This window comes from Podarcis filfolensis (genome assembly GCF_964270895.1).
Source record: "Podarcis filfolensis genome assembly, chromosome: 3".
In the NCBI taxonomy this organism is placed as follows: domain Eukaryota; kingdom Metazoa; phylum Chordata; class Lepidosauria; order Squamata; family Lacertidae; genus Podarcis; species Podarcis filfolensis.
This window is the reverse complement of record NC_139606.1, coordinates 97226913-97248694: the sequence shown is the minus strand read 5'-3', so window position 1 is coordinate 97248694 and position 21782 is coordinate 97226913. Positions and strand designations below refer to the sequence as shown.

Here is a 21782-nt window from a genome sequence, read left to right as displayed (position 1 = left end):
TAACATGGGAAAAAGTCAAGGGACACTGATGGGTGGGGTCAACAATCGCCCCTAACGACCCCCCCCCAAAGCTATAAAATAACTCACCAAGCGTCAAGCTTGCTCCTTCCCTAGTCAGGCAACAGAGTGAAGTTTGGAAGGTAGCTTTTCCAGACTGAGCGACCTTATTACCACCTTGAGAACTGGCTTTCCGTCTTCCTGGCTCTTACCTCCTTGGCTGGTCTGCGTCATGTAAGAGGATTTCATATTATGCAAACACACAGGTTCTGCTACCAAAAATAAATTAGGAAAATTTAGCAAATGTATGCATGGTTATCCATTGGGGGGCGGGGGGAGAAATTTATTACTGCAGAAATCCAGGCTTTGCTGATTTCTCATTAATAAGTCTTTCCTGTATGGCAGAGGTGCTCAGACTTTCAGTCCCACTTGAGATTATTGCTGAGGCCCACCAGTCACAAAAGGGTGGCAGATGGAGGCAGAATTCGGCAATCGGCTGGTAATTACCAACATCATTTTTCTACCAATATCTAAACCATTTCTGGAAATTGCTAGATTCTTTGCCACAGCATTTTCCTCATGCTAAGGAGTTCCATGGCTCAGCTTTCTTCAGGCACACTCCGCATAAATGTGAAATCCATGCGTGTGTGGGGTGTGTGTCTTCTGCAAACCTTGGGTTGACCTTGAGAACGGCAATACCACCCTCTTATACTTTTTTCAGTAGGCCTCATTTTTGCAGCATTTTTTTTTTTTTTTTGCAAAAATGCTGTAATTTAAGTGCATTAGGAAATACAAGGTAAACTTCAGTTCCTTTTAGCAGTTACAGTCGTATCTTGGTTCTCGAATTGAATCCATTCTGGGAATCCATTCAACTCCTGAAACGGTTCAAAAACCAAGGCGTGGCTTCTGATTGGCTGCAGGAGCTTCCTGCACTCAAGCGGAACCTACGTTGCATGTTCGGCTTCCGAAAAATGTCCACAAACCGGAACACTCACTTCTGGGTTTGCGCTGTTCAGGAGCTGTTGACTACCAAGGTACCACTGTACTTTTATTGGCTGTTATTACAGTGTATAATATTTCTGAGCAAGAATATATTTTTTGGTGGAGAGTCAAGGGCTTCCACACCTCCTCCTGCTCCTCTGTCTTCCAGGACCAGGAGAGGACTGAAGTGGGAGGAGCAGGAGGTGACATGCAGGCAGAGTCTTCTCTTGCATGCACACACCTTGGGTAGGGGAGATACATAAGCCAAGGTTGGGACCTCTCTGTTGTGGCAACTGCCTCATTGGGTGCACACCTTCTTAGTATTTTCATTCTCCATTGCTGTTGGGTGACCTAGGAGTAGCTGAGAGACATAGGACTTCTAAGTGTACTTTTGACAATAAAAAGTTAATTCTTTCCTCTGGACAGATAGCATCGCAATACTGATAGCATCACGATACTGGAGGGACACTTATTTCCCACCCTTGGTCCACTCCCATCCATAATCTATCGTAACGCTGTTGTAACATATGGTGTCTATGGGTATGAGCAGGAAATCTTTCTGAGTCTCTCCTTTGCCACAAACTCGCTAGACAATTACAGGCAATAAATTCTCAGTCTTGCCCCTACCTCACTGGAAAGATTGAGGTAACATTAACCAACATTACAGAGCTATTGTGAAAATTACTGAAATAATATATTTTCGTATGAGATGTGCTACAGAAATGGTGGCATTAGTAATCTCGAAGAAGAGAATCTCTAGCACTGATATGAAAGAGATTCAGAGTAGGCTATATATAATTTGCCTTTTTCTCTATGCAAATGGAAAGCTGCTCTATGCCGAATGTTCCCTTTTATGTGTTCGTCTTTTGGACAATCAGCATTTGCATTCTGAATGGCTGCTTACTGGGAAATATTTTTGCAAGCCTCTTTTAATATGCAACCTCGTTTCCATGTTGTGAAGATAGCCTTCAAAATGCATTATATAATAAAATCACAATTCTAAGATTCTGTAAAATTCTGATTTTATGCAGTACAAACAGTTCTTCAAGGTGCTTGAAATATGATGCAAAGAAACATTTCCAGTAGGTTTACACATATTTTACACATGGATTACACATATTTTAAAAAAAGCTTACCACTCCATATCTTTCTTCCTCCAATGATTCCAACTTGTAGAATTTACCTCCGTTCTGGTATGCAGAAATTCTAGTTTCATCTCTGCTCCCCCTACTTCCCAGGTTTATTTCACCAGTGTCCCTAAAGGCCAACCAGCATCAGAGTATTGTCTAACCATGTTTCAGCTTCTTCTTCTTGCTCCAGGTATCACACTTTCCTTTTCTGCTTTCCATGGTCATAAATGAGCATGAATTGGATTGTCATATATGGCTATTAACACAACGGACAACTTTTCTTCTTGAGCAAAGTTAGAGATTATGCAAAACCATTCACTTACCATTTCAACTGGGCACCATTTACTACACCATAAAGCAGAATTATACCAATTTAAACAGTCATGGATTTCCCCAAAGATTCCTGCGGACTGTAATTTGTTATGGGTGCTAAGAGTTGTTAGGCAATCCCTGTACCCCTCACAGAGCTACAATTCCCAGTTGTCAGGATTAAACCAAAAATTTGCTAGCTCACATTGATTCCATTACTGATTTCAGACCAATTAAAGACTTCCAAGACCTCCTAGAGTTGGTGGAGAGACAGCTAAGTATCATCAACACGTTGATGATATCCAACTCCAAATCACCCCTTGCAGTCTCATGTAGAAACAAAGGGATGCTCAGTATTCCAGCAGTGGGCTAAGTGGCTTCTAAACAAGTCCAGTATCTATAGGCACAGAACTCCTTTTTCAATTAAGTAAATTTAGGGAAAGAGGAGTCCTGAAGGGAAGTAGCTTATTCAATCAGAAATTGGATTTTTCAGCACAAGGTGGAAATATTCAGGGATTCCCCATGGTCAGCTGATGGTATGCACACCTAGCTCCAGTGACCTCTATGTAACTTGGGTGAAAAGCCTTTGGATTGGGTTTACATAGGTTTGACTTCATCTAAGTCAGTGCTAGACGAAGGTGGCTAAAAGATAAAAATGGGGAACAAACTGTGAAGCTAGCCAGCTGATCAACACGAAGCTCCAGCTACTACGTATGTCAAGCAGCACATTTCTCACTGCTTGCTGTCAGAGGCAGCGTTAGAAATTTGCCAGGCGCATTTGGCTGGCTATCGGCCACTTGCGACCAAGTGAAGATGCCCGGGTGCCAGGATTGGCGGCTGACATGTTCACCATCTGGAGGTGCATGCCTGGGGATCATTGGATCTGCACTCTTTTCACATGCTAATACCCCATTCTGTAGAATTCTATCCATTATCTTTTATCTGCACATTCAGAATGAATTTCAGGACCCAAAAAAGTCATATTGAAAAATATGACTTTCAAGTCGTCTGGCCCCAAAATGGAAACTAGGCATTCTGTTTCAGCAACTGTAACCCTGGTTTAAGGAGCCATTTGGCACCTAGTTTATATATCTGAGTTTCTAACACTGGAGATCATTCATAATTTGCAAAATCAACATGCTGGGGACAGAAGAGGTGAAATGTTTCTTCGTTAAATTGGAGAGACACTTTGAAAACCAAGGCAGCCAGTGAATCAAGTATTGGCGTTTAAAGAATGCTAATGTCTGTTTTTGTCACAAGAAGTTCTGGTTTTGTTGATCAGATTCAAATGGGAAACAAATGGTTTATTAGGATATTCTATACATAACAAGGAGGCATTTGCTTGATGTAAGATGAAGGAAGAAACTACATCTGAGTAGTTTCTAAAAAAGGAGCATGTTGCAAGTAACCTCCAAACCCATACCCCAGTATTGACAATGAAAGAAACCCTCAACCTGCATACCTGTATCATCAAGAGCTGAGTGAACTTCTCACATCTGAAAGCAAGAGGAACGGACACATTGCAAGTTCAGTAAGAGAATGCAAAGTCAATTTCTTCCTGCACAGCTATGGCATGCACTCCACCAACCATAAGAGTATTTAATGGAAGAAGGCTCTCCATTCACAACTCTGGTACAGAATAAAGCAGGGAATTATTAGTACTAGAATTATTTTTATCCTGCCTTTCAGGATACCAAATGCTTCCAAGCCTTACTGGTAACGTTAAAATACTTATTTTTTAAAAAGCAAACATACGTTATAAAAAGTCATCAGGATCCTCCCCACTGGATAGCTGGCCTGGAGGTGGTAGGGGCAAGAGTCCATGTGGAGCAGGCTCCAAGATCATTACTTGTCTCCTTGTTGTCTTGAAGTAACTCATAATACCATACAAAATATACCCTCTTTAGGAAATAGGGTACAGGGCCTGGTCTTGTGTTGCATTTCAAGCAGCATTTTGCTTTAGAATGAGTTGCCTCCTCCAAGAAACAAAACAAAAAAAACCCTCTTAAAAAGTACTCACGTAGCTTCAATGCACATTTCCTTCACATTGTCATTAAAAGAACAACAACAACAGTTATAACACAACTCTTTCTGATCTTTCAACTTTCTAACCTTTCGAAGATGAATATATTTCTTTCTGGGGGGTTTTGTGTTGGGGGGGGTGGGGGCAAGGATCCCAACCAATCTGAAATGCCTTTTCCTATAAAGCAAGACAATCTCCCTTTCCCCACAATGGCATAGCTCAAGCATTATGATATAGAGAAGCAACAAATATGAGCAGCTGCAAGATTCAGAGGCATTAAAGAACACCACCCCGATATTTGGAATGATATCCAAACCTCGTTCTAACTTAGCAGCATTCAAAATGATTATTTACATTTAACCATCCAGAATGTCTGGACGTTTGTTGAAACTTTTTGCATTTGTAGATGTACTGAATAACACAGAGGAACACAGTTTTGCATACATAAAAACCCAATGCGATTTGAAAGACTAAATGTAGAATAGAAAGTCATGCTCCTCAGGAAGTGGCAACTGGATTACTCAAACAGCCAATATGTTGGGATGCAACCCAGGAAATTCTTGCAGACCTTTCACTGTGCACTATCTTCCAATTGGAAGCCGTCAACAACGATGCAACGGGAAACCAACTTGGCCCATTCTTATCTGAGGCTTTAAAGTGGTTTCTCTATTGTGTATGGTGGAATGCAGGTTACAAGGCACACGGAAAGCACAATAAAACAGTGATTGGATGGATCATGTAGTGGGGCCAGATTTCAGTTCATCACACCATCCTAAAATCTGTGCTGAATGATGGCAAGAAGGTTATGTGATGAAGCCATAAAAACATGGATTTAGCCCCCTCAGGCCCTTAGTGACCCACGTCACATGAACAGGGCCATAAGAACCTGAAAAAAGGCTTTAAAGTACATAACCAAGGCTTTGTTCTGCTTTAGCAAATTTCCGCACTCCACTGCTAGAGCAATTTCAGTGGCATGGTGGAAACAGCTGGAACTACGAGCAGAACCACTTCATTCAACCAGCTTGTTACATGGAGTGCCTCAAGAGGGTTGGGTTTCAGTGACCGAGCTGCATTTTATAGGTGTGATCATTGCAGTTGCCAAGGAAGGAAGGAAGGAAGGAAGGGAGGGAGGGAGGGAGGGAGGGAGGAAGGAAGGAAGGAAGGAAGGAAGGAAGGAAAGAAGGAAAGAAGGAAGGAAGGAAGGAAGGAAGGAAGGAAGGAAGGAAGGACAGCATCATGGGAAACAGATGGGGGAAATGACAATGTCCAAATAAAATGGAATGCCTTTCACTTGGGCTGATGAATGATAAGAACAGTGCTAAAAACGGGAATAGGCAGTTCGTTGCTGTGGCTGCGGCTGTTGTGGTGGCTGCTGTCCTTGCTGTTGCTGAAGTCGAATTTGCTGGGAGTACGGATCTTCAAGAGACTTAATCAACAGAGTGGTTTTGGGCCCCGTCTTCCATATGATACCATTGAGATCTCTAACAGAAGACTCCACTGTGATGCTGTGGGTGCCAACAATAATAAAGTTCAAGAGGAACTGTGTGCTGAAGTAATCGTTGTGAGGCTCAACCATCTGCTCCATCTCATTTGTCAGGCTGTCAATGGGCACCTGGGAAAGAAAACAGGAGTAGGAATGGCATTTTCCACAGCTTCTCTAAGGGGGTGTTCAATGTTTCAATTCTGCCATATAAGCAAAGGTTTGGCTCACGGAGGACAATATCAGAACTGTTGTCCTTTGCTTTTGTTCAGCATGTCTAAGCAAAACATAAGAAGCCATTTAGCGCTCTCTGCTAAAGCTATTGCAAACTGCTCAGCTGTTCATAGCAGGGCTTGGGAACCTCTAAGTGATTAGCCATCCCAAGTGATCAGCATTCTCTTACTTGAGCAGATTTGCTTCCTGCTGCCAGACAGCTGTGTGTTCTTAGTCGATTGTAATGTTAGGACTTTTCAGTGCTACTGCCAAGACAGCAAGTGTGGAAAAGGATTATCTGTTCCACCTTCCCCTTTCCACCGAGATGCAAATACACAAGGCGCAGGCTTTTTCCCATGGGGATATGAACACAACACCACCACAAGATCTTACTTACAGGTTTTATCTTCAAAGAACCTGCCAGAAATGCCTACACACCCACACACCCCTCCCCTGCTGAGATTAAAATCCTCACCACCCAACAGCAGAAAATGATATTTCCATTTAAATTCTTCATAGGTTTCAGACACTGTAAAATGGTGACAGTATACAACTCCATACCTTGTACTCTTGCCCAGATTTGGTCTGCAGTGTTGAAGATACATTTAGACAGATCGACTGAATCTTGCGGAAAAGGCCTGGTTTGGAGCCGTGCTGAACCACTCCTTCTACCTTCAATGCCATTTGCTGGTTATTCTGAACGACAATGGGCTCAGCAGGGTTGCGTGGGGATGGTGACAGGGCAAGCTGAAGTACAGATAAAATAAAAAAAGCAACTGAAACAAGAAGCACATGGAAGATGGCGAGGGATATTACAATGCTCAAGATATAATCAACACAATTTATGATCAGGGCATTCATTGCATGAGTAGTGCACTGTCAGAAAAAAAATACACGTTTTCAAGCACTCCAAACTTGAAATGCATTTTCTCTAAACTGAATTGCAGCTAACTTTTCTGTTAGAACGTTATTTTACACAATGAAGATGCTGTCCTTAATACCTCCATGTTAGGGCAGCTTTAATATTTCAGTACAATCAAGCAGTAAAGCTTTCTCTGCACTTTGGGCAGCAGCTGGAAGGCTGGATGACAGCCTAAAAACTGTGTTTGAAACCAAGCAGGAAATCAGCCTTTGGCTAATTAAACAATCTATGGTCTTTTGAACTGTGAGAAGGGTATTGTTTTTGTTTGTTGCTATGTTATGTATTTTTGTGTTTTTATATTCCAAACAGCCCTGTTACCCCAACCAGAGAGACGACTTATGCTCTGGGGCATAGATTCTGCAACATTTGATAATCTTTCAAGTAAGCTTTTTTGCTTGTTAAGAGCCCTTAGCTTTTGACTCTGACAATCTTAAGTACACATACTCTAAACGAATCCAAATAGACATTAAGTAGACTGCTGTTGACACAGGCAACTGATTAGCCGAAGGAGTCCTGAAGGAAGTTCCATGAGTCTGCTGTAAAGAGAAACCTTAGCCGATGTACCTGTGCTGCGGAGATCCCTTCTAGAGAGGTACTTCTGGCAGGCTTCTTGGTGAGTTTCAGAAAGCTAGCAAAGACCTTCCTTTCTGGCAAAGTATGTGCTCTTTGGGGAGCAATCCTGTCTCTCTCTCTCCCTCTCTCTCTCTCTCTCTCTCTGTGTGTGTGTGTGTGTGTGTGTATTAATTAAACTTTGTGGCAAATTTGTTTGTTGCTTGATATTGTAATTACAAACTTTATCTCACTACTGTTTTTACTATTATTTACTTAACTGAAGTATCTGTAACTTGCCACTGGCCTAAAAATCTCAAAAGTTATGATTCCAGATGCCAGGGTACAAGCCTTAGAAAATGAAATTACATGAACCAGTAGTCAGGGCATACAAAGCAGCCTTACTCACATGCAAGACCGTGTCCCCATCTTAACTCTGTTTTGCCTACTCTGATGGGCAGTTCTTTAGATCTTTGGCAGCTAGATTGTCAGTGGGGACAATCACTAGCCTGTAATCCTGGTGCTCAAAAGCTTGCACTGGCTGCCCATATACTAATGGGCCATGTTCTAGAGTATTGTCTTAATTGACATGGCCCTGAACAACATATGTCCAGGACAGCTCAAGGGCTGCCTAATCCCTTATATCCCTAGCCCAGTCACTGTTAGTGGCTCTCCATGGTTCTGATGTATGGCTCGAGTCCATCAGAAACCATGAGTGTGGGATGATGGACCCATTTTGTAGAACTGCCTGCCAATTGAGGTGATGCAGGGCCCCTTCCTGATGAACTTCTGGTGCCTACTGAAGACTTTTTTTAATATATCCCAGCAGGCATTTAAGTCTGACTGTACAGTTTTAATCAATTTTTACCTTTTCTATTTTCATTTTTTATTTACCTTTACCTATTTCTTCTACACTGCTTAGATAAGGTTGTAGTTAAGTGATACAACAACAACTTATTTATACTACTACTACTACTACTACTACTACTACTACTACTACAACTTATTTATACCCCGCCCATCTGGTTGGGTTTCCCCAGCCACTCTGGGTAGCTCCCAACAGAATATTAAAAACACGATAAAAGATCAAACATTAAAAACTTCCCTAAACAGGGCTGCCTTCAGATGTCTTCTAAAAGTCAGATAGTTGTTTATCTCCTTGACATCTGATGGGAGGGTGTTCCACAGGGCGGGTGCCACTACTGAGAAGGCCCTCTGTGACTCTCCATTTATACAGGGTTATGTTATGGACCTCCGTGAGCCGGAGGGGCAGAGGGGCTTTGCTGAGGCTGCTCAGCTGATGCATGGGGAAGCTGTTAGGCGGGAAGCCTCAGCAATGCCCCGCTGTGCCTCTGTCCTCTTCAGGCTCTGGGGAGGGTCTTCTTGTGAGCCAGGAGGACACTCATGCAAACAGATTGTGTGTAAATGGGGAGTTGCTAGTAGGCATTGTTTAAATAAACAAACAAATAAAAGCTCTGGAAAAAATAACTGCTGTATTGGGTGCCATACAATCACTAACGGCTCCCATTCTCTCTCCTATAGAAGAGCCAGGGACAAACAGAATGCAGTGAGCGATCTGAACAGAATCTCCCACTGAAAAATAGCAATAATTAAAGAATCAAAGCAGACGTAGGGATCTGCATGTCCAAATCCAATTACATTTTAACCTACAAACAGTGAGAAATCTGAGAGCTGGATTAGCAGCAATCCTCCTTCCCATTCCTCTTCCTGACAGCGAAGGGATTGTAGACATTTCTCTGCATTAACTGCAGTTAAAATTCGGTGACACCGTAAGCTTACCTTAATGCTAGTCGACTGCAGCTTCTGGAAAAAATACCTCTGGAATGACAAGGGAACTTTCAGCAAGGCAATGACTGCATTGCATAGACAAGCCGTGTGCTGGAACAAAACAATGCCAAGCCAGATCAGAACTAATCCTTTTTACAGCAGGGATCGGAAACAGAATGTACTTTGTGCATTAGCGTTGCATTCACTAGCACTTATTAGGAAGCCAAGACAATGCATCATCAAGAATATGGAAGAGCGCAGCCCTCACCAGCCTGGGGGGCTCCAGGTGTTTTAGACTACAGCTTCTATGACCTGATGAGAGTTGTAGTCCAAAACGTCTGATGGGCACCAGGCTGGAATAGCCTATAGAGATGGTGGAAACAAATCCAGTTTCCTTTCTGTATCAGGACAAGAGAGGCATCGAATAGATCCGAAAATAGCTCTGTAGCAGCTCTAAAGGAATTTGGGGAAAAGTTGTTGTTTTCCCCAACATCCCCTATTCCTAAGTGCATCATTTGATCAAGACTATATGGAAAGAAAAAATGGCGGCCAATGCAGCCTGGCACATTAGATCTCAAGGCAGGGGCTTCCTAGAGACCAGAGGCCACCAGGAGGAAGAATGCAGCCAAATGGGGCAAGGCAGTACTGGCTTGAGAGAAACTAAGTAGCAGTGGGGAGTCCCTACAACAAAGAAAGAGAAGCCATGAATGGAGCTGAAGATTAAATATCGGGAAATTCTGAAGTCTTACGGAAAACGGCTTGTTCTCTATTCTGGTCCCACAGTGCTTTCTGCAATAAAACGAGAGCAAAAATATGGCCAGCGAGAAATTAACTATGAAGAGTCCTGCTGGATCAGGCCAAAGCTCTATCTAGTTCAATATCTCGCTTTTCACAGTGGCCAGTGAGATGATTCTGGGAAACCCACAAGCAAGAAATTAGGGCAACAGCGGCCCCCTGCTGCTATTTGAATAATTGCTTTAGTTTTTATACGGGACTCTGCGTACATTTTTATTCATACACGCATGGAAGGACAGCAGATTGCTTGCTCTCAGAGAGATCAGAGATATCCTAAAGTTAGTATCTGAAACCCTGGTTCTAGTCGATAGATTAAGCTCATTTAGAACTGTTCTCCGCCTTGTGTTTGGAGTTACATCAGCTAGCGCATGTGTTCTCGGATGACCTGACCTGATAAGAGAAACTCTACACCAGTGAAAAGTTGTACTGAAACACAATCAGCTTCAATGAATGAAGCCAAGGTGGAGCAATGGCAGGTGGCCTCTAGGATGTTCCACACATGAACTTTCTGCATGACAGCCATCACAGCGTCAGAATCAGAAAGGTATTAAATAACACAGCTCCTAGAAAACTGAGTAAAGTTATAAGCAGTCCAAAGAACAATGATATAGCTCTGCATGTCACTACAAGCTTCATCCCTTTATTTCAAATTACAAATATTTCCGTCTGTTGCTACTGATGTATACCAAAGATGCATATAATGCTTTTCAAGTTGAAGCTTTCCATTCTCAAGTTTAGGAGAGGGGAAAGGGCCAAAATCTAAACAGCTGTGGATAAAGAAACATACTACTCATTAAAAAGCATGACAAATTTTGCTTTGGCTGGTCAAAATTTTTGAGAATGAGTGAAGACTTATTACAAACAAAAAATATTTTTTACTTTTCTGCACGTTCTTTAAGCTTGTTAATATGCATGATAATCTCTGGATTATACCTATGTTTGTATTGGTTAATTCATTATACCTAAATATCAATGCTGCTTCCACCATTCCTATAGCTTTAGTTAATAAATTACAGATTGAAGCCGAGTCTTGACTTGTCACTTCCACCTTGACCACTGAACAGTACAATCTCCTCAAAAATACAAATCTGGCACTGTAAGTCATTAAAAATTATGCCCTCTAAAGCATAAAACGAATCTCCAATGTTGCTCTATGGTAGAAACCTGTTTTATTCCATCTCTCTGGTTATATGCTATTTGTGACCAATACAAAACCTGGGGTCATCTATCTTTTGACTTCTTGTTTCAAAGGAATGTAAAGAAATACTATTTTAAAAGTCCCTATAACAAAGTGGCTATTACTTGCCATGTAAGACACGGGTGCATATTTTCTGTTCAGTGATTCCACTTCTTCCAGCACATGACTGAACACAGACATCATTCTCCTTTCATATTCACTTGTGGCATGTACCACTCCAGCAGAGCCATATTCCTGTAAACTAGAAAAGAAATTCATTCCGGTGATGCCCAATGTGTGCCTTTCCCTAACTTTTCCAAAGTGTCTTTGGTATTTTTACACAATGCTTTGGGACTCTAGGCTGGATAAGAAGGTGAGATAAAGATTCTATAAAATCATCATCTTGTCTATATATACTTAACCATTTCATAGGAAAACAAATAATTTCCTGGAAATAGCACAGCCTCTCCGACAGGTTCCTTTGTCCTTGTAAATGCTGTCCTCCATGGGTACCCTCCCCATCTTTATAGGCATTTCACGCTTAATCTGAACATCTCCAATTCACTTAAACGTTTCTTCCTTACTCAATTAAAAAAAATAAAAAAATCTTGGAATAAATTTGTGACACTCCTGCAAAACAGTTGCTTGTGCATTCAGCGCCGAATTGAATACACAGGAAGTGTCCCCTGAACTGAAAAGGCAGGCGGCTCGATTTTGCTGAAGCAGCCTGCATTGACACCTCCACACAATGCATTCTCTGCGCTGGTTCACCAGAATGATGATGTGGTTGTTGTGTCTGGCAAGCATGGTTTAGATGTTCTGCCAATCAACTTATAACCTTCTGCATCAGGGGCAGGGAACCTTTTCTGGTCAGTGGGCTGGATCCTTCTTTTCCTTCTCCTCTGGACCAAATCTGACATGTGGGCGAAGATGCTGCCTGCCAATTGCCTGGCATCACTATCGCCAGGTGATGCTGCGCTCGGAAGCCCCGATCGTCAGGACGTCAAAGTGCAGTGCAGGGCTTGAAAACCTTTTCGCTTGGGTAATGTTTCAGGTTTGGATGTAATGATAAACTGCGGCTAATAGAAAACAGAAGTGACAGCTTCCAATCATTTCTGTTCAGCAGCAGTGAAGAGGAAAGTGAAAAATGCAGGAGCCAAAAGCTGTGCACAACAGCTTAGCGTTACCTCTGAATTGGGCCATTGTTTTAAAAAGTGTGTACTGTCTATGTGGATTAAGATCTACTAGGCATCAGTTCAGTCCTGTAATTCCCATGTTTAAATGAGCCATTACTACTTCTGAGCAATTCTTTCCGATTTCCAGTCTCACGGGATCTGATCAACTTACGTTCTATCAACAGAAATCAGAGTCAGCCCAAAGGGAGACCTTTTACTAGCACCAAGGCGGCTTACATGGCTATCTTTGTCCCTTGAGAAACTTCATCAAAGTCAATGGCATTACACCAGAGATTAATTATCTGGTTAATTTAGGGGATTTCAAAAGCTAAGGAGGAAAACAGGGACTATTCAAGAGAGCCCAATGGTATGGGGGGGGGGGAGCCCTGGCTTTTTAAGCAAACTTATTTGGAAATTAGTTCCATTTAAATTATTAGTGCTTACATCAAATAAAGTTTATTTAGAACCAGGTATACGAGCAATACAAGGAAGAAGTATTTGTCATTTATTTTATTTTTAACTTCAACAAGAGCTTGTGGCATCTCATCTTGAACTATTTCTAAGAATGCCGGGGTTCTCTTAAAGCTTAACAGAGGCTTCTCAGTGAGAACAGAAATGACAGACAAGCTCTCCTAAAAGATGGCTTGTGCAACACTAGTGATCTTCCACTGCAATGCACTGATGCATGCTCTTGTCTGTGCTTTAAGTTCACATGGGTCAATGAGGAGGCCCAAGCCAGGGAACTGAATGTGTAATTTAATGACTCTCTTTTCTATGCTTTTTTGCTTTCTCTGTTTTACCTGTAAGCTGCCTTGGGGAAAAGGTGGCAAACAAATATTATTACTATTGTTATAATACTGTAAAACATCCTCTGTAACATTAGGGGTTCCATGGCAGACATGTAAGGTTTCCACAGGAGATGTCAATGTGAAAATCCTTCCTAGAAGGAAGACTGAAAAGCACTAAACTATAGAATCTCAGTTTCACCAAGGTGCAATGTCCGCAATGCTTTCATCCCTAGAGAAAAAAAATCACTAAGGGTTGTATCCAAAGTGGCAGTAATACGTCTCCAAACAACACAATAATTTCCACTTGTGCAACAGGACTTCCTGCCTCCTTCCCCTGCACACCCCCTAAATGTGTTCTGTGGGTTTCTCCATCCACCCAGAGGAGACTGGGAGAGGGTGGAGGGAGAAGAGGAAGTCCTGTTGTGCAAGCTGAAATCTTTACACTGATGGGACATGTTAGTTGGATACAGCCCTGATAATTTTTAAAGTAAGGATTGCCTAGCTAAAATATTATAACCAAATTACTTGAATCTATTTTTTCTAAATATTTTCTGCCACTCCCAGCCAGCTTCATTTAGCTGTTGACTTCCAACTCCTATCAGCCGCAGGCGGCATGGCGAATGGTCGGTGTTGATAGGAATTGTAGTCCAACAACAGCTAGAGGGCTACAGGTTCCCCCATCCCTGATTTAGCCCAATCATCAACCCACTTTAAGGAAATCAGGACTCCCTTCAAAAGTTTTCTAATTTTTGCTGTCCTGATGCCTACCAGTATAAACAATAATCTGCTGAATTTTACATTGCTACTCATCCACATGACAAGTTCATGCGCTAGTTCATGCACCTCGTTATCAGCACGGTACAGTGCCGACAGTTTATTTTATTTTAATACTTCTATTAAAATTTTGTTTAAATCAAAAAATTGAAGTATGAAGTCACTGTCAAATTTTAAAAAGTATACGTTTAGCTTTAATTTTGGAGCCAAGGAAAAAGGCAAAGTTGCTAAAGAACTAATATGGTTTTTAAAAAATACTTTCTGAATGACAATAAGCATGCACTACATATAGTTAATGAATTGCTTCCCATGAAACAGTGCATTTCAGTGAAATGCAGCTGAAGTTTCTTTCAGACGAACAAATAAACTAAAGGTAAATTTGAATGGACTCTTCCATATACTCAAAATGTTTAACTTTGTGCAACTTTATTTCACAGGAACCCTGGCTAAACTACTGCTAGACATTTTCACCTTGATTAATGGCTACTTAAATTAGAAAATAATGGCAAGACTGGATGACAAGAGGCTTAAGAAATTAAGTCTGCATCATATTTACCTTGCAGATTCAGGATCTAAAATCAGGGCTTCGATTGCATGCGATATCAATAAGCAACCTTGCTGCTGTCTGACATAATGTTAAAGGTGAACAAATAAAATTGGCAAAATCAAATTAATATTACATGGTTCATTAAAATAATGGCCGTAAGTTACTAGAATCAGCATGGCCTTCATTTCTGGGGAGATCGTAATACAACATGAATTTAAGCAACTTGATTCCACAGACCACTTCACATTGGAGAGCCAGTGTGGTGTAGTGGTTAAGAGTGGTAGTCTCGTAATCTGGGAAACCGGGTTCGCGTCTCCGCTCCTCTACATGCAGCTGCTGGGTGACCTTGGGCCAGTCACACTTCTCTGAAGTCTCTCAGCCTCACTCACCTCACAGAGTGTTTGTTGTGGGGGAGGAAGGGAAAGGAGAATGCTAGCCGCTTTGAGACTCCTTCGGGTAGTGATAAAGCGGGATATCAAATCCAAACTCTTCTTGGATACAATGCTGAACCAGAGTTTAGCCCAATGCAATTGTGCCTAGGGAGGCGTCAGGTTCATGCACTCCCCACCCTGTTTTGGTCATGAACAGGAGATTTGAAACGTTTGGACCCAAGCTATTTACTGGTTTGCCTGCACACATACTAATTTGCCATCATCACCCTGTTTCGGAAGCTCACCTTCTGTGCCCAACCCTCAGGTCAGCAAGAAGGTTGACCATGAGGAAGAGATCCTTGCCCATGGTGGCATCATAGCTACAGAGCTCCCTCCCACTGAACCTGTGCCAAATCTCTACATTGCATTGTTTTCCAGAAGGCGCTGAAGAAGAGCCTTCTAGGTATGATGCTTGATAGCTGGGTAATGGTCTGACACAATGATATCAAGTGCTAAATTCTGGCAAACAAACTCTGGTGTTTGGTGTTGGCTTTAAAAGAAAACTGGCATGCTGAATTTGTAAGAAAGTTATGTTCTCCCCATGTCCTCAGCTCCAGTAATAAATTCTTAAGAGTCATCTTTACAAGGCATATCCTTAGAGAAAAATAACCAAGCCCTGTGCTTTGAAAAGTAGGATACAGCTCCACATTCCTCAAAGTTGCTGAGTCTGCATCAAAAGACGATTGATAGAGATCTCCGTATCTTGCAGCTAGGTTCCTGAATTCTTCCATGGAGAGTTTCATCTGTAGCAGCAAAAGGGGTGGGGACAAAAACAAAGCACTACTCATGATTGATTGCACTGCACTGAACTAATATTTATATTTCTTTGTATATCCTTGTGCTATGCTCACTTTTCTCATTTGTTTCCATTAGGTCATAAATTGAAAAGGTCAAACAAATACACCACAGAACCCCTGCACTGAGCCCTCATATCACTGGCTCAACTGGCAAGACTGTACCTTCTCTCCATCCTGTCTTGGGACACAGGCTCGCCTGAAGCCAACTGAGCTTCCCTGCTTTCTTTGGCTCCCATTAGCAGCCCCTAACATATAGAACCAGCAGGTGATTCTTGGCAAGCTGCTCAGAATCCAATTACAACTTGCACCTCAAACGTATCAGTTCTCTCTTTGCCCTGTTGAAAGTTGCCTTTGCCTCACTTCTTGCACCGTCCAGTTCCCTCCTCCCTGCCAATTTGCTCTTCAGATTTCTCCCTGATCCTGCCTCACAATCCAATTCCTGCCTTTCCCCCACGCTGCCCATCTAAATTAGGTTAGGCTCTATTAGGAGCAGGGCCTTTTCAATTGTGGAATATTCTCTTCTGCAAGACCTGCCTGGCTAAATCAATTCTTGCTTTTAAGAGGCAAATGAAAACCACGGCACTCTGCCAGACTTTTGGAATCTGAAGGTTGAAATCTCCAATACTAGATTTTTTTATTATTAATTTGCTCTAGTTTGCTGTATGAATTTTCAAAGTGCATTTTGTGGCAATTTTGGAGGATTCTTGTGTGCCAAAATGCAGGGTACTCATTTATGGGACAAAGCAATTCAGTGGGGTAGGGAGAATCCAAAACCTTTCCAGTTTCATACCAGCCCAGGCAGAAGGTCAAGGGGGCTGATAGAGGGAAAATAAGCTCCACAGTTGGTATATTTTCCCCCTCTCTTATGAGGGGAGTGTTTGTATGTTGGGGAATGGGTCAAAATAGCCCACATAATGAGTGATTGTGAATACCCCTAACTATGGCTTGATGTGACGACTGAACTGGGTCAATGTATATCTGATCTTATGCACACTGAAGTTTGTTTTTGGCTTACTTATCATGGTTTGTTGAACTGAAACAAACCGCCACCTCCAGTTCTGGCATTCTTCTAAGCCAGAGATTTTGTTTAGTTTCCTCTGTGCACTAGGAGGGAGGAGCAAAGGGGACAAGATTGGAGCATTCACTGTAAGGGATTAACTCTGGTGCAAGCAAGACTAAATCAGGGCAGGAACATCTTAACAAATCAACGGCCATATGAATTCTGTGAAGTTGAAGTGCTAACATGCCCCAGAAGGCAAGCAAGGAGGGGAAACTAAGTACTTCCACTGGGAGCACCTTTCACGGACAAAGCTATGTTTCTGGCCTCCATATAAGGTGGAACCTTTAGCAGGGCATCATGAAACAGATCTTACTATGCTAAATCAGAGATGGGGAACATGTAGGCCTCTAAATGTTGTTGGATTCAGCTCCCATAATTCCCTGCCAGTGTGACCTGTGGTCAGGGATGATGGGAGCTCATAGCTCCTGGGCACAGGCACTAAACAATATTCTTTCTGCAGAAGGTCTGTACCTTTTCAACATGTTTATAGGAGAACACTGTGGCTTCTGCCCATTGCAAAAGGAGCCTCATCCTTTAATGATCGGTTGAATTGTAGCTACTGGTCACTTTTTTGGTCAGTGTTCACTGTTCATTGTTTTCATCTCAGCACACCAAGCCAAGTAAAAATATAATTGCACGTTCATAACAGGGACAAACTGGAGCACATGCCTGGTTGGAAATGCGTCCACACCGCTGAAGGTCACTGCCTGAGGTCATGACAATGGTTGTGGCAATGGCAGGTGGAGGACTAGTCTTCAGGCTATTACAAGTGCAGATGAGCTGAGAGAAAGCCTGAAGGAGGTCAATCCGGAGTTTGACAAACCCGCACTGAAAGCTCAAAGGGTTAAGGGGTGTGCTGGCAGCCTGAAAGACAAACAAAACACAGAGTCAGAACTTTGAGACTGGTGACCCAAGCCAAAAGCCATTGACGAATGCCCTTTCGATTTTAGAAATCATTTCTCTAGAAGAACACTTTGTTTAGATAATGTGGGATATTTGGGGGATTATGTATTAGTATTCAGAAGAACATTCCACGGGTGAACTTTATGGATGACAGCTCCCACAGATATTCAGAAGTTGCTACTGCTGCTTGGAGCCGGGGGATAGACTTTTACAAGATTTAGATTAATAAGGAAACGTAATTTAGATTAGGAGTGGGTAGAGTTCAGGCCTGTGAGATCTACTTTGTTTTTTACAAGTACCGCAAGAATTACCAAGTCCGATGCAAAAAACAGCAGAATCCCCAACCTGTCAGTGTCTCAGGCCTTCTAAGTCAGTCCTCAGATCCACTCCACCCAATTAGCTCACCCAGCTCATGGAGATGCATGCCAGGCCAGTTCCCTCATCCACAATTAAATCAGAAGGTCCGGCAGATGAGCAGCTTCATACGCAAAAGACCCAGGATTGGGGAGTCCAGAAATGGGCTATCTGTAACCCTGCTAGAACCAATGACCCCATCCCTCCACCCCATCACATCTCCCTCAAACTCATAATCACCCCAGTAGAGGTCTCTCCCGAGTAGAGCAAGGTCCTAATTTCCAATACCTCCTTTCTCTCTGCACTAGGCACCTTCAAAAATTTATCATTACGCAAGCATTAGGATAATGTGTGGCCAGAGCTGAAGAAAAGGGAGAAGCAGCCGTGTTTTCCAGTGCCAATTTTAAAAATGAGCAGCCACAATAGCAGCAGATTTATAAGGAAGGATATAAGGATATGTATCTGTCCAGCCTTTGTGAAGGATGATATTGTTCAGTTTCTGTTAATTGGTTCTCATGGGAAACTTACAGATTCTGGCTTCACACAATTAACTCAAGGCCGTGTCAATTTACTCTTGGCAGAAAGCCAAGGTCAGCTTGACCTAGAAACTACTTACTCTGATTGGTTAACGACCAGCACTCAACTCTGTTATCTAGGGATTGCTAGCACAGTTTGGTGTGTTAGGGGTGTGTTAGGAGTAGGAGTGCTGTGCATGGTTAAGAGAGAGAGAGAAAGAAAGGATTTATTTTGCTTTGTTTTGTATGCAGAAACTCTGCTGGTTTTATTTTTCCTTTTAATAAATCCTGTAAATAGTTATTCTGAGTCTAGCTGACTAGTCATTTCCACCTCAACTAGCTTCTTCGCTGTGCAGGAAAACTCTGCTACGTTTGGGCTTAAGCCATTAGAGCTATGCCTGACACTTCAAAGTTCCATGAGGTTATGAGCATTGTGCTGCCAGCCTGAGTTGTGGTGGTGTCTGCATCAACAGCGTTGGTTCCAGTAGTTCCAGAAGTTGTTGTTCCTGTTGGTGCAGCAGATGGACACTGGCTGGTTCCTGACTGTGGTGAGCTGGTGACGCAGTGGACACAAGGACAACAGCTGCAGCGTGTGAGTGCTGGGTGCTGTGGTTCCTGTTTTCTCTCTCGGTGGTCGTGAGTAGCTGGTTCCGGGTTCCAGGGACATCGCTCTCAAGATGGCCTCACAACCAGTTCAGATGGCTTTTGAGCGTCTGAATGACTCCAATTACTTGCTGTGGTCGGAACGCATGCAGGCAGTGCTGCAGAGGGATCGTCTCTGGCAAGTGGTGAGTAAGTTTCCTGCGAAGCCTGATGATGAAGACCTCGATAAAGACCAAAGAGCAAGGGCCACAATTGTCTTGGGGCTGGAAGATTCCCAGTTGCCGTATGTGAGGGGAATCAAGACAGCTAGAGGTGTGTGGCAAGCACTTAAAGAACTCCATGTGCGTGAGACAGCGGTTTCCAAGCTGTTCATTCGCAAGGCATTGTACAAGGCAATGTTACAGCCTGGGGTTACAATGCAGGAACACCTACACAGTTTACAGTTAAAGTTTGCTGCGCTACAGGAAAGAGACTGTGCGTTAGACCAGCAGGAGAAGGTGGCTATTATTTTGAGTTCTCTCCCGGAAAGCTGGGATAATTTAGTTTTGTCTCTAGAAGGCATACAGGAGCGTGATTTATCAATCAGTTACGTTACTGGGCGTTTGATTGAAGAGTGGCAGAAGAGGCAAGAAAGGTCGTTGGCTGCAGAGGCTTCTACAGGTGGGCGGTTTGGAAGGAGTTCTCATGCCGTGCCAGGGGTGAAGCAAGAGCAGCGTGCCGGTGAGGAGTCTGCGTTTGCTGTTAGGCGTTGTTTCCGATGTGGGTCTTCAGCGCATCTAAAACGACAATGTCCTGAGTTGGTCAAGTCTCAGTGGCCGGTGCAGGAGCAGAGACGAGATCAGCAGCAGCAGCAGCGTAAAAGGAAATTCTTCAAACAAAAACAGTCGGCTCAGCTGGTGACCGCCGAGGTCAAGATTGCTGATGAGAAACAAGCTGTCTGGGTGGTCGATTCGGGAGCGTTTCGGCACATCGTAAATTCAGATGAATTGTTTGTTTCTAAGAACTCAGCACAGCGCAGCCAGGTGGCTCTAGCAGACGGAAGTACTTCCGAAGTGATTTCAGGGGGTGCAGTTTTTGTTCCTTGTCTTCATGAATGCCTGCAAAATGTACTTTATGTGCCTTCATTAAGGAGCAATCTGATGTCTGTAGATTGTTTGCTAAAAGCTGGGTTTAAAGTGTATTTTGAAGGAGACAGTTGCATTATTAAGAAGGCTGGTGAGATTTTAGGCACTGCTAAGTCAGAGGGAGGCTTGTTTTGGCTTAAAGCAGGATCTCAAGTTGCAGCAGTAGTCAGTAAATCTCAGCCTGCAGTGAATAACAAAGCTATACATGACAACTGTGTGCACTTATTGCATAGGAAAATGGGGCATGCTGGCTGGAAAAGTATACTAAAAATGTCTGAATTGGCTGATGGGGGTAATTTAAAGAGTTGTAACAAGTACCTTGATTGTAATGTTTGTAAAAAGGTTAAAACCCACAGAGTCTCTTACCCCAGAAGTGACAGAGTTAGTGAGTCACCGCTACAGCTGGTTCACATGGACGTAATTGGTCCGTTTGCTGTAAGCAGGGGTGGATCGCGTTTTTCATTAACAATTGTGGATGACGCCACACGTTATTCTTGGGTTTTTCCCATGAAGAATAAGGGTGACGTGTTCACTAAGTTTAAAGGCTGGGTGGCATCTGTGGAAAGATTTCTGTCCATTAAACTCAAAAGGATTCAGACGGACAGAGGTGGCGAATTTATGTCAAATGCTTTTAGAGATTGGTTACAAAAGCGTGGCATTGGGCATAGAAAAACGAACGCTTTTTCCCCAGAGGAGAACGGCGTTGCAGAGCGAAAAAACAGGTCTTTACAAGACATGATGTTTGCCATGCTTGATGATGCTGATTTGCCCATGTCTTATTGGGGGGAGAGCATGCTCACCGCGTGTTATCTCCAAAATAGGCTCTTTCATCAAACAATAGGTACAACTCCGTACTTTAAATTGTTTCAGAAAAAACCCAAAATTGACCATTTGCATGTGTTTGGATCAAAAGCCTGGGTATTAATTCCAAAACAAATGAGAAAGAAGGGAGATCCTAAGACCAAACAGTTAGTGTTTGTGGGTTACCAGGAGCTGGGAAAAGGTTTCCGCTTTGCTGAAGGGACAAATGGCATTGTGATCTCCAGGAATGCCAGTTTTTGTGAACATAGTGGCTGGGAGAGACTACATGCCAATACTGAGGTTTGGTTTGAACCTTCCCAGGAGCTTCATGACTCTGAAGGTAAACATAGAGAATCAGAGTCTGAGGGGGAGGAAAGTTCAGATAAGAGCTCTCAAGAAAGTGGAATTAGCCAGAGACCAGTTGCTAAGCAACAAAAGAGAGGTCGTAGTTCTGAGGAGGAAAGTGGGTCAGAAGAAAATTTTTCTCCCAGAAGATCTAAAAGACAAAACAAAGGAGTGCCTCCGGTGCGTTTTTCTCCAGATACT

The 21782-nt window shown here is 42.8% G+C and overlaps 1 protein-coding gene across 2 annotated transcripts in view; it reads right to left on the bottom strand.

Annotated features, from left to right (window-relative positions):
- Positions 1–3700: 3700 nt before the first annotated feature.
- Positions 3701–21782, bottom strand: part of INTS7 (integrator complex subunit 7) — a 44095-nt gene continuing 26013 nt past the window's right edge. Inside the window, exons 14-20 of one of the 2 annotated variants that reach the window (XM_083605026.1) lie at positions 17606–17800; positions 15719–15822; positions 14658–14726; positions 11494–11626; positions 9405–9503; positions 6695–6880; positions 3701–6052 (exon numbers count right to left, since the gene is read on the bottom strand). In XM_083605026.1, the coding sequence (XP_083461152.1) occupies positions 5759–6052; positions 6695–6880; positions 9405–9503; positions 11494–11626; positions 14658–14726; positions 15719–15822; positions 17606–17800 (1080 nt within the window). In that variant the 3' untranslated portion in view covers positions 3701–5758. Of the gene's footprint in view, positions 6053–6694; positions 6881–8080; positions 9242–9297; positions 9504–11493; positions 11627–14657; positions 14727–15718; positions 15823–17605; positions 17801–21782 lie in introns of those variants that run through there. The other variant, XM_083605027.1, reaches the window with a different exon arrangement.